General features: G+C 35.4%; 1 protein-coding gene across 1 annotated transcript in view; it reads right to left on the reverse strand.

The window, feature by feature from the left end:
- Positions 1-242: 242 nt before the first annotated feature.
- LOC132543904 (cell surface glycoprotein 1-like) overlaps positions 243-14,503 on the reverse strand; it is a 34,535-nt gene continuing 20,274 nt past the window's right edge. The window contains 8 exon segments of the mRNA XM_060207455.1: positions 243-3,089; positions 3,092-3,124; positions 3,923-4,105; positions 5,532-5,660; positions 6,069-6,257; positions 8,096-8,373; positions 12,092-12,400; positions 13,359-13,531. Of these exon segments, the coding sequence (XP_060063438.1) occupies positions 2,896-3,089; positions 3,092-3,124; positions 3,923-4,105; positions 5,532-5,660; positions 6,069-6,257; positions 8,096-8,373; positions 12,092-12,400; positions 13,359-13,531 (1,488 nt within the window). The 3' untranslated portion in view covers positions 243-2,895.

Raw genomic sequence — 14,503 nt, forward strand, 5'->3', positions numbered from 1 at the left:
AACAGAAAGGGCAGTCACTAAGCAAACATCATCACATGCAAAACCTAGAACTGCAAGGTATTTCCCAGCAACTATTCTAAATGAAAAGAATCAAATAAAGAAAGAGATTACACTAAATAATGTGAAATTACCAATGTTTATAAACGTCACAGTAACATCAATAGAGACAATGGCAGTCTTTTACCTCATTAACATATAAAAATTTGTTGCATATATTCAATAAAAATGAAAACGATTTCAGCCACTCTTTAAAATATTTTATTACAAAGAAAGCTTGCAGCAGTGTGTCCTCCAATACAGAACAATCCTGGTCAACACTAGGTAGATACAGAAATGTCTAGAAGTTATCCTACACTAGTAATACATGCATAGGACAAACTGGTAAAAAAACAAATATAATGTATTCTTATCTTTAAAAAATATACAACGCTATAGCTTTAAATGTAACGGTCGATGAAAAGTATGTTTGTATCTTACAAGACATTCTCGATTGTTTGGACTACGTCGGCAGGCTGTTGTCCTGTCGACATTCTCGATTGTTTGGACTACGTCGGCCGGGTGTTGTCCTATCGACATTCTCGATTGTTTGGACTACGTCGGCAGGCTGTTGTCCTATCGACATTCTCGATTGTTTGGACTACGTCGGCAGGCTGTTGTCCTATCGACATTCTCGATTGTTTGGACTACGTCGGCAGGCTGTTGTCCTGACGACGTTGTCCTACAGATGTTCTTGATCGCTTTTAGACGTTCTCTCGATTGTTAAGACTACACCAGAGGGTTTTTATCTTAGAGACGTAATTGATTGTTAGAACCAATCGATCTTACTCTTTATGACATTATTGAGATTGTTTGGATATAATTAACAATGAATTGATTGTACATTTATCTCATTCAACGTTATTCATTGATTGAAACCGATAAAGTTATAGATTGGATATCGGTTGCATTTGAGATTTTTTAAACCTTCTTTGTTGGGGGAGGGGGGGGGATGTAAAAAAAATATAGTAAATGATATCGTGTATAAAAACAACTGTACATAACGTTAAGTCACTGGTTTTAGATCACACAAATAGCCATATGTTTTAGGTTAAAATGTATTACACACCGTGATTTATACGTCGAATGATTCCTGGATTTATCTCTATATGTTTAAACACGTGATATCAAAGTTGTAACCTAATTACATGTATAAAACAGAAATTGTTTTTGAGCTTTTATCACACATTAACAGACTGCTCGGAAACGGAAGTATCTGGACGGTTTATGGTGACAAAGTGACGGACCAATACACTAACAAGTATTAAATAACAGCACATCCCATCATATCTCAACTTTCTTATTCCTAAGATAATAGTAAATTAACAGCATCTGAAAACCTACCTCGCTTGATTAATAAGGACATATCGTACATTAAGGCACACATTTCTTACGAGATTCGTTTTAGGTGTATCCTTCCCTATTCAAAGAATACCTCTAAATCCGTCACACCGAGAGCATGCTTGTTCAACAGGGCTAACGTCAAAACCACACGTTTTATATATAATATAATAAATTATCACACACCGCCTATTCCACCAACACGAATATCATTTGGTGTCATAAACACAAATATTACGTGTTCTATAAGAGACAAATTACATCACTATCGCCTGATAAACCGGATATACATTTACACGTGGTACTAACCGAACACTCGTATTATCTTGATTTACTAATAAGTAATAATATGATTGAATTACACTTAAAACAACGCAATAAATTATTATATGAAATATTGCACAGATCCAGAAATAAAAAAAAAACATAATGGAAAAGATGAAAGTGAATCAATAAAAACGGTATATATACATTCTAAATCATTGTAAGTAAAACGAACACGCGCATTTTCTAGTGCCTGGATAGACGGGACTGGTCATCTAGACGGCACGTGACACGTCATTCAGACGTAGGTCACGTGACAAATTACCGTAATATATCCAAAGTTCATGGGAAAAAACATTTTCGACACATATATAGGCATGGAAAATACACATTATCAATGAAATTATGAACACATTTCATAAAACAGGCGTAAGAAAAACTCATCGGACAAGATTCTAAAAGTTATAGGGTATTCTATAGTTTTAATACAATATATCTGCAATAGATCTATATATTATCTCTAAATTCATTCTTAAAATATCATACTGATAATTAAAACTACATTGGCATTTTCTCTATGACACTGTAGTGCATACTAGTAATAACGTACACTGTATGTACTTCAATATAGCATATATAACAATTATTACATATATTCTTTTTCTAAGACGTATATACGATAACAAATTGTTTATATGAACTTGCCGGTAAACATATCTTGTAAATACACGTCGAATAATAAATATCATTTACACGTTAAAAAATGTAGTTATTATACATACTAATAATTATATAAAATGTAATGTTAATATACATTTTCCTTATCAGTAATAAAATACTTTACATATTAGTAATCACGTAATATACATATTAGTGACTACGAATTATGTATAAATATACTAGTAACTATATAATATATATATATATCCGTAATTACTGATGGTACAAACATGTAACTATATATGTGTTGGGCAATAATGCAAATATTCCTGTGTATTGCACGCCTCAAGTCTTTCTAGAGCCATCTTAACTTAAAGAAGTGCTTTTATGTCGAGCTGTTATCATAATTCGGCGATTTCAAAGTGACGTAAAAAGCACAAAAATAAAATAATCCTGTAAATTTAAAAAGTATGTTCATTAGAGGAAATGGCAGTCAATAATAGTGTTTTTTCATCCCTTCGCTTACAAATAAATCAATATATATGTAAACATCTATATATATATATATATATATATGTTTGATTTTCATTGCTATCACTGACATCCAATTTCAATATATCTAACACCACTGGAGGTGAAATTCATCAAAGTAAGCGTTGTCTCCCGAATGCTCTGATCTCGGTCAATCTGCTGGCCTAGAAGTCTGTGCTCGGTGTGTCCTCCTGTGGGGGCGGTACAGCCCGACTCTGTGTGGTAATCATGAGCTTCCGGGGAGCCTGTTGGGGTGCAGCCTGGACTGGTGGCTGTTCAGGCTCCGGCTCCTCTGTAAACACGCAATTACATATGTTAAAAAAATATTGTCGGAGGCAGCAGAAAAATCGTGATGTCGTAATGCATACAGTGATCTGATGTATATAGGGTAATACTTGGATCGCAATGTATATCAAATACTTGATAATAGATTCACAAACATTAGGTGGTAATATAATAAGTTTTTCACGTCATTAATTTTCAATATTCACGCGTGTTTATGTAGAGAGAGAGAGAGAGGGACAGAGGGAGCAATGTTTTTTTCTTTGTCTACTTCATTGATAATACTGTTCACATAGAAATGAGTTTTCCTTTCGCCTGTTTCATCCATTATAGTCAAGATAAAATGTACATGAAGTCTGAATTTATTGGTTATTATGGCCGAAGTTAACACTGGGAGAAAATAAGCATGTTTACGAGGGACGATTCTTCTTTCACCATGGATAGTTATATAGAACACAAACAACGACAACATTTTTCTTTAAGGCGTGACATTTTAACAACACCTATCCCTTTAAAAAGGTGTAGAGAGTAAGCATCATATCCACCCGGAAATGCCCTCATATTACTAGTAGGTGGTTCTCAATTGTTATCCATATGAAATAATGTAAACATTTTTTTCATTTGCAATTAAAATTTCGCGAAAGATCAGTTGCCGTAAACTTGAGATGAGGAACTCGCTAGTTAGAAACGAAAGAGAATTAGTTTAAAGTATGTAGAAGATGTTTAAATGTAGCGCATATACACCAAAAGCTTAGCAGGACAGTACAAACAACAGGTCTGGAGGTGGGTATGGTTTCACAGGGCATACCCATTGCTGGAGGAGGGTGTTCTTTGTCTTTTTCAATCGACATCTGAAGAGCTTTAAATGCACGGGATGGAATATGTCCACCCATGTAACGTCGGTCGACCAGCTCGTCCCCGCTCAGGGTATCAGGTAGGCCATCGTCATAATCGTCTAAGTCATCGTCAGACTGGGTTGTGGGTTGAGACGCTAGGGTAAGGTACAAGAAAGGGAAGGCCAATGAGCCGGTATAGGAGACACAGGGAGATATAACAAGACTGCTGCAGAACAGATATGGCATGCATGACGTTTCCACGTCAGACGAAATACTTAGCTATAGCAAGCTTCCATTTTCATATCAAAATGGTTTCGAATATGACATAAATTCTTTATGATTTTCATTCTAACCGAATCAACCTTTTTAAACATTGTAATGTCAATTATCATGTCTTCTACTGGATACAACGATAAAAGTACAAATATGCATTGACAAGAATCAATAGATCTATTTGGAATCAAAATGACATTGGAAATGGTTTAATTAGTGATAAATTGGCGTCTAAATAGTTATCGCTGTGGTATTACAACTGCACTCTTTACTAATCCCTTTTGTGATCCGTTCAACATTTGACAGGGACACACCACGTAACCACCAACACATCACCACACATAAACCACAGAAACAGGTAGTAAGAACAGTCAAAAGGAGATCTTTCCAATAATGGCCTATTTGCTACAGACTATCCCATTTGTAAGACTTCGTATCAGCTTCTATTCTTCAAGCTTAATGGGTACTTTAATTTGTAATGTTGATTTGACAAACAGTGACACACATAATCACGAAATCGTTGGTATTCAGTTCTTCAATAGGAAGAAAGAGTTTCTCCTTACTTCTGAAGGGGAAAATAGGAGAGGTCTTAAGAACGTAGTTTTTCTGTTGGCCACAGATGAAAAAAAACAAGACCGAGGTTGTAATCTTGTAATAAAAAAAAGTTTAACAAGCTGTTTTTTTTTTAAATATAAAAGCAAGTGTGAAAAATATTTTTAAAAAGGTATCATTAATTCTAAGCATTATACCCTTAATTAGCGAAAGAGAATATATAGGAAAGATTTGTGGATCAGTGCAAGCATCCGTGCGTGCAAAGCGAGTGTATATCTTATCACACGAACACGTGGACAGAGTTCGATAATTATTAGTCATGGATAAAGGTCAAATGTCCTCTTTGACCATTTCAGAATTAAGAAGCCAGTGTTCAATATATATATGTTAAAAAAAAAAAAAAAAAAAACATCTTAACAGACTTTGTAAAAACCAGAAAGTTGGGGCCCCTTTTCACTTTGGCTTTATATCTTTAGAAATTCGACTAATCAAACCTCTATATTCTTCAAATTAAGTCACAAAATGGAAAACCTATAAGAGTAAGTTTTGAACTCATATCGTATAAGGTATTGCACGTTTAGGTCATATGAAAACGAAAGTTAGAATCAGAAAGATATATATTCATTTCCAATGAAATACAGTCGATATAATATATAAATATGCAAGGATACATTAGGAAGAAGATAATGTTCAATGACAACCAATTTAAAGCATGCGAAAAAGAAAATTAGGAAGAGGAAGTAAAGTGTGATTTACCTTTTTGGACGGGTAGAGGGTCAATTTCGGCCCAATTTTGAAGCACACGAAATGAAGGGGACGGAATGTGCTTTCCCGTGTATCGTATCGATGTTTGGTCGTACCTTCCAACGGGTTCTTCCTGGTCTTCTACAAACAATCAGGAAATATCTTAATGTAAGTACAGTCCTTTAAAAGTCGAATGTCTAACTAAAAAATCTTTGAAAATATTGAAAAGAAAACAAATCAAACAATTCAAACATTTCTGACGTATTATCTCCCTTGACCAGGTTGGTGCTACTAGAAACACATTGATAGAGAAAAATCTTTATTACAGTGCGTTAATTGATAGGTTACACATTATCAGTTTTTTCACAGACAAGCATTTCCAAAGTAAAAGTTTTTTATTCCAAGCAGATAAACCTTAATATTAGCATTGATATCCGATATGTATTTAGATATGCGTGGAAAAAGGAAATTGGAGGTCGAACTTACGACGTCCCAGAGGTTTAACCAACAGTCTCTAAAAATTCTGGCTTCATATATCTTTCATCGTACCTTCATTGGCTACTTTCTGAGGAGCGGGAACATCGGTGTTGCTGGTCATCTTATTTAAACATTTGAATGCCTTAGATGGGATATCCTTTTTCCTGTTTCTCAGGCCGCTGAATCTCATTTCATCGTCTTCAGCATTGTGACGCAATGTCGGGTCCTTCATAGCACTATTACGCCTTGGTTGTTGCTTACCTAAATGATAATATTGACAATCATATATATTTGTTAAAATTACCATTCAAAATTATAATCATTATAGAATGAATACTATAACGAATTACCTGATGAGTTTGAGCAATATGATATATATCTTATCCACGAAATCAAAACTTGTTCGAATTCATATAAAAATCCCTCAATTTTCTCGTCATTGATTAGCAGTGGGTAAGTAAAGCCACATTGCATTTATATATCAATGAACATAATCCTCGCTAGATGTAAAAATTACTTCAACTAAATTCTGGAGCATAGGTATAATATTTAACTCAATTTGATAATTACCTTCCAAACGACATGAATGTTTTTTTCTGATATACGATAAGAAAACGGTGTAAATTTCGCCTTAACTATTATCTCCTGTTTTTAGCCGTGACATCTTTGCATGTATTAGAGATATAATGTACAGAAGTAAATATTATATACACATATTTAAGGAGTACATACGTATAATATATGTAAGTACAATAAAAGGATAACATATATAAGTAGTATACCAATATATGTAACATACATAGCATCAGTCAGAGTGTGCATTTACATATTTTGGTGAAGTTAAACAGGTTACTCCATAGTAATTATGTTATAACGTCGACACACAAAGAAAGCAACATTACGATAAAGGCGGTCGTAATTTAAGACTACAGTGGAAAATTTAAGAACAATAAATTTGTCAATAGAAAACCAATTTATGGTATGAAAACAATACATTTAGAGTACCGAGTTGTTCATCCAATACCAAGTATCAAAAGATTCTGGTGAATCGACGTTTGTCTTACGGTACAAAGCACCTAATCATTCAGTTATGTGTTTGTCTTAAATTCTCCACCGAACCCTCTTCAGGCAATTTTGGAGGGATTAGCTGGGAGATAGACATGGCATACCTGACACATGTTCACGTCTGTTTTTGCGTTTTCCTTATTTACTGTAAAGTGCGTCACAAGTAGAAAAGTATATGATGAGCCTATCACTGATGGACACACAGGTATGTGATAATATGTCTGTGTTTTTGTACGTCTTAGCATTGAAATAAAGAATCGCACATCTTTCCTAGAATCACTTAGACATTTCTAGCCATGAAATGAGTGAGCCGACAGAGAAAGCAAAACACCTTTAAACTTTACAATTATTTCCTTAATGCCCGTTAGTGTGCCAGTGGTTCCGTTGTTGTTAACCTTTTCATCTGGCAGCGTGATGTCACATGTATTTACTTTGATGGACCAAGACGTGCGTAGCTGGTGTCATCAATGAAGCAGAAGACGTTTACCCCTCCAGAACGCATGATTTCAAGGATCTCCTTGTAAATCTTTGTTTTAGTTCTCTTTTATTGTATATGATGTAATATCCATAATGATATATGTTATGGTCGCTTCTAAAATTTTAGTCAGTTTCACTTAATTGGAGACCGAAATAATTTGCAACCTATGCCAGTATGTGCATTAGATAAAATTTGAAGTACATAGTCATATCTAATTCAATAATAAGTACGCTGGTATTGAAGTCAACATGATCATTGATTATGTAGAAAGGTTATTAAATAAATAAGGGTACATACAGTTTATGGGAATGGTAAATTACTCATCCTAAAAATTGTTATAACTTCCAATATGAGGCTCAGAGGTACACGACACTCGGATAAGGAGACAGACAAACCATGGCTGCCAACAGGAAGGTATTATGAAATGGGAAGCCAGGTGTTTGGAAACAGGATCGTGATGTAACAGGAGGCAATGGTAAAAAGTAAAGCACGCCTGGTGGTTGTAATGAGGGTCGCGAAAAGCAGAAAACAGAGTATATTGTGTAACAATTCATACTCTCGGTTGCCTCCTCCTGGTCCTCGGTCTCCGTCATCCATTGCAACACCTGGAATGACAATCCATGTGCCCGCCTTTGAACGAACATTGACGACGGCGAAACCGGCGAATCCGGAACTTCCGGGGAACTGCGTTCGTTGTCTGTTTGTTGTATTAATTGAAATAACGCTGGTGATATAGGTGTTGTGGGTGATTCAATCTTACCTTCGTTTTCGCTCTCTTGGATCATCTGATAGACCGCTGACTTTTCAATGTCCTTCAGGGGTTTTTCTGAGTTACTGAAAAAATACATGAATATCCATTTAAATATAAGTTAATAAACAAAAGAAAAGGTTACTGTGAATGAATAGACGGATGAAAAATGAATATGAAGGGTGTTTGTGTGATATTGAATGCTTCAGAGATGATTGTAATTAATGAAACAACATGCGTATTAACATTTAAACACTCATCACTCAAAGTTAACGATAATAATTGAAAATAGACCAGAAGATTTCCGTTTTAAAAGCGCCACATCTGACCATGCAAACACATTTATACATTCTTATTAATGTTCATATCTAACGCAATTTTGGAATTATTAGAACTGAATTTCAAAATCCAACATCTTAAAGTTTATTTGACTTTGTATATTTAAAAAGGTGTGAAGGATGCGTTATTGCTACATCAACGACCAAAATCAAAATACATATTTCCAGCAGCCTTATTGCATTTTCCTAACGGACGTTATTGCAGACATTCCAAACCTTGTATCAGGTATTAGCGTAAATAGCACTGCACAGCAATTTTATTATATTGGAATAGAGGTATTACAATTCCACACTCTGCTGTAAGTGTCGGGTTGGGTAAAACGAGGTATCAGGTGATTACAAACACGTGCATCAGTACGTACATTACATCAAACATATCCCTCTATATTGCAGGCTACCATAGCTATGCAATTCGACTACACACTAGGCAAACAGAAACGATGCATGGTATATTGGTTGATTCAAGAAATAATTCAATTTCAGATATTCTCGAAAATGAGACAAAACTTTTAAAGAGATAAACGTACAGTTAACTCAAATTGTGTTATTGCAAAACAATGTAAATACTTTCACAATACACCAAACAGTGAAGTAACTAGGTACACTATAACACCTTCTATCTCTATTCAAATGTCTTTCAACACAAAGGATTGATATAAATTATGTAATGAAGACGTTAGCATTTTAACTGAACAAATTTAATGTGTGTTCAAACCGCTAGCATTTAATATTTTCAACATAAGATACGCATTAATGATTCCAAAGATCTAAATTATCACTATTGAACTCATGCAGTTGTCATAATTGTCGAGTGATTTCAAATTTTAAAAATAACAATCTCATTCACCTATTTATCAATATCTGCATTCACTCTTCAGCGACAACAAGACATTATCTTAACGTAATTTCATTCGCACCGAACCACATGCAAAATTAATGTAAAATTTGCAACTTATAAATAGATTGATTTTCGATTTTTTTAGTGAATGAGCGAAAAACTGTAATGGAATCAGTGCGCATGGGAAATATGGTACTTAAATAATTAAAACAGAATGATGTATCGATCATAGAAAATTGAACAGTTAATTCCCTTCACTAGAAATAAAGAGATGTCTTGAACCTCAAATATAAAATCGATAGTATGACCCTATTACTGACAAGAGTAGCTGTGTTAGTGACAAACGAAAATAACTGGATTCAAACTAATAATCCTGGGTAAAATAGCACACAGAACACAAAACTGAAAATGTTAGCTTTACGTAAATCATTCTGTGATAACTATGATAAGGTTAAGAGTCTATATGTGTGTGACAACACGTCATCATGGATTAATGTTGGACAGAAGCAATCGCTATAGGCACAGCGCATATACGTCTGGCCGTCCTTGTCACATTCAACGCCGTGACGTCATCCAGCATTTTATGCACTCTATTTCGGTAGCACTAGAGGACGGACATACACGAGTTCTCACCGAATGGTCTTTCTGGGCGGTATAATGAAGTTAGATAGTTTTCTATGGGGTATGTCAGGGCTTGGTATTGGTCGGTAATATTTGCTGAAAATAGAGACAACCTTAGGAGATCAGGACGGAAAATTATAAAGTACCACGCATAACCTGTCAGTGCTGCAATTAAAGACAATTGATAAACATTACAGATATTAGCACATGTCATTGGCAAGTACTTTGAACCAATACTGTGACATTAGTTTCAGAACGAAACCCACACTGTATGATGACGTGGTTAGCAATGGAATAATGATGACCAAGAAGAGATGCATTAGAGAAAATGTGTAAGAAGATCACTGTAAGAAAACCAACCACACATCCAATTAGTAGTAAAATAGTAACATAGGTAACCAACAACACATCAAACATTAGTAACCAGATTCCATCCTTGCTGTAACATATTAGTCAAAACAATCTTAACTTGTTGTTACATATTACTCTAAACGTAAAAAAAATAATGAATTTAAAATACTAACTGATTTAGAACATAAATATAATCATAATGAATAAGAAAAAAACCGCGTCATAACAGCATATAGTATTATTGATAACCAACTGACAATCTATATATCTTTGTAACGCTTTCAAACACGACTTTTAATCATCCCTTGTTTTGGTAACAAGTTTGGATATCTACACAATGTAAACATATGTTTCAATTATGTTTGGCTGAATGGTTTTGGTGAAAGATGATTGAGCAGCGTAGAGAAGTGGTAGCGTATGCAAACTGTTTCATCGTCTATAATAGATCTAACAAATTATTATTTATATTTATATTAACAGGAGAGCAGATAACCGTGATAAACCGTCCCTACCACCCTTCATATTTATTCACTACTTTACATATGCCACTTATACATTTCAAGTTTGCAATCAAGCCAAAACCAAAACCAACATAAGAAATAAACAAAAACACGTTTATACAATATACAATGCTATTCTAACCAATTTGCAATGATCTGTTCTTTATGTAGAATAACATCAAGAAGTAACACAAAAATAGCACTAGGGGTAACAGAATAAGTGTAAAAGTATTACGTTAAAGAAGTCAAAATTACGAATAATCACTATTGTAAGCATAATTAATATATCCTGTCCCCCAGGAATATATTTCAGTTTGCTATAAAGCCACAGACTAGCGTTTACATTTCCTAACACGAGTTTTGACCGTCCTAGTATAGGAAAGGCATACCAGCCCCGAAGAAACACATGTCGAGACGTGCTGTAAAGAATGGACTAGCAGTTCTGTAAGGAATAGACTAGCAGTCCTGTAAAGGATAAACAAACAGTCTTGTAAAGAATGGACAAACAGTCCTGAAGAAAAGTGACAAACAGTCCTGTAGAGAAGGGACAAGCAGTCCTGTAGAGAAGGGACAAGCAGTCCTGTAAAAAGGGAACAAGCAGTCCTGTGGAGAAGGGACAAGCAGTCCTGCAGAGAAGGGACTAGCAGTCTTATAGAGAAGGGACTAGCAGTCTTGCAGAGAAGGGACAAGCAGTCTTGTAGAGAAGGGACAAACAATCCTGTAAAAAGGGAACAAGCAGTCCTGTGGAGAAGGGACAAGCAGTGTTATAGAGACGCACTAGCAGTCTTGTAGCGAAGGGACTAGCAGTCCTGTAAAAAGGGAACAAGCAGTCCTGTGGAGAAGGGACTAGCAGTCTTGTAGAGAAGGTACTAGCATTCTTGTAGAGAAGTGACTAGCAGTCTTGTAGAGAAGGGACAAACAGTCCTGTAAAGAAGGGACTAGCAGCCCCATTATATTGTATAATAATTATTTTGCTAAGATCTCCAAAAGACTCAACATTACATAACAGATAATTCAAAGGATTATCGAGAATAAGATATGATGAGACAAAAAAATACAAATACTTCGATTAAATAAATCGGCCCTTAAATGTTTTCATTCCAGTATCATACAATTAAAATCGCTACATATGATTGCAAAATTATTGTATACTGACCCAGAGCTACCCCTGACTGGCGGGGAGGGCGGCATCCTAATGGGCGAGAAATCGTTGTTGTTTTGTTGTTGATATTGTGGCTGTTGGTACTGCGGTTGTTGTTGTTGATAAGGGGAAGGCTGGAATTGGGGCTGTTTGGGTTGAAACTGGTACTGAGCTGGGGAAGGAGGGGTTGGAGGCTGATACTGCTGGGGAGTCGACTGTGGCGGTGGTTGTTGTCTTCTAGGTTCAGGCTGTGTATAATCTGTTTCTATATCGTTCAGACTAGGTCCTCTGTAAGACTTCGGCATCACTGGTGGTGGAGGACGGCTGGAATTAAAGGACAAATTTTAACATGTTTTGATAACTATAAACATTCAAATATAGTATGTATCAATGTATCGTATCGATATTAAGACATGTAAAATGATAAGATCTACTTGACAACAATTAATATCTAAGAACACAAGAAACTGTGATTTATAGTTGTGTTTAAATGTAAAACATTGGGAAGTCCTAGAGTAGATGTTGAAGCAAGAATAAGATTTGTATCTAAATCAGATGTGATCAAACTGGATCAATTAACGTAACATTGAGAACATTAGGAAACGTTACAAGCAATATAAACATCTGGCATGAGTTTCTTGTAAGGTTTTAGGAGATGTCATTCCTTCATCCTATTTGGTATGATTAATTGACCAAAAAGACAAAGGCTAAAGAACACTGTTCATTTATTGACACTTGTCACTCTCTAGTCCTATATGAAAAATGTTCTTAATTTCTCGGTTGCAACAGTGGCTCTGTCATTATTATGTAATCACAGAGGGAAACCATTAACAAGCCAGTAATTTGATGGCTCCGAGAACATATTGCATTAGGTTATAGTAAACACACATTCGGGACTGATGGTACGCAATTCACCAGTGTGCAACAGTTCCAAATCGCATGCCACAGGAACACTGACTATTCGTCACACATTTAATTAACATATTAAGACTATTCTTGAGACTGTATATTTCATGTATCTACCTTTTTATGTAACATTTCGTGCGTATAACACGTGGATATCAATTATCTAGTTAAATATACTACCTCAGATGACATATACAAGCCATAACTCCATTAAAGACTCCGGTACCAAGTGACTGTCACTTTGCCATATTAAATAGGTGTCTTGAAATCGTTTACCAGGTCAACACTGATATCTCAATGTACATTACAGTTATCATAATGTCCTGTATTCAACAGATAAGGGTAACATTATTATATGATACAGTGTAATTCTTACTTTCTCTTGTTTTTGAACTCCTTCAGATCAATGCCCCCAGTTATGTAGGCAAATGGTTTAGCATTTCCGTCCTTTTTCATCATCTGATTAAGCACTGCATCGGGAACAGCCCTCTCTTGTCCCATCCCGGGGGGCACGGGACTACCGTCCCCGGGGGTGCGTTCGTCCCTTGACTGAAACATCCACAACGCAAAATGTATGTAACAGTACTTTAGAGGAGCTTACAAACACATCTTAGTATGACAGCATAACAGACAACCCCGAATATGAGGTGGCAATGTGTATAACATGTAGGTAGAAGATGTTTTGTAACAATGCCAAACGTTTGCAATGTTGATGGATAGCGTATCATTCCCGTCGCATATATTGTAAGTTTCTCCTGCTGAGATGTGCTTTAAAATGTCTCAAACTAAGTTTATCAAAGTGCATATGTCTTGAAAATCATAACGCTTTCTATGCAGGAACTATCTGAAGGAGGTGGAGTTTTCCCAAAGCACGTTACCATTTTATCTGGAGGTGAGAAGGACAGTTAGATAACTCACATTCATATTCTATTTATGAAGGTTAATTATAGTTATCAAACAATGATATTGAACTAAATTCCAGCACAGCCGACGGAGTCGGAGACGCTTAAAGTATATGTAGCATATGACTAATGAGATTAAACATGTAAGAAAACAAAGCACTAGTGAATACAAACAACAGGTCTTTATAGTCTAACACACCCCGGTTTTTTAAACACTGTACACGGCAAGTTATCATTAACAAAGAATTAAAAGATTTTCTGTAAAGATGTGTTTTGGCAAGTATTTTGATGATTAAATTGGGGAAATATTAATATTATTAGATCATAGCTTTGTCTCCGTCACTTGTCTTTGTAAATGTACTATTATCTTATATACGTATATAACACAATTCCGATTACTAAATTCTTAACCACATGACACATATAGGTCGGCCTGTTCCGCCTTGAAAATTGTATACCACATTTATATATCAATTACCACAGTACCAAGTGAGATCCACGCACAACGACTACACGAAGTCTAAATATACATTTTCCACAATACGAGAACCTATTACGCGTTTACCAGTGTTAGGGCGTTGGATTAACATGGCCAAAGGTTACGTGGGAAATTGTCTAA

This window comes from Ylistrum balloti, unplaced genomic scaffold (assembly GCF_031769215.1).
Source record: "Ylistrum balloti isolate Yb309-2 unplaced genomic scaffold, AGI_CSIRO_Ybal_v1 Utg369772, whole genome shotgun sequence".
NCBI classification, from domain to species: domain Eukaryota; kingdom Metazoa; phylum Mollusca; class Bivalvia; order Pectinida; family Pectinidae; genus Ylistrum; species Ylistrum balloti.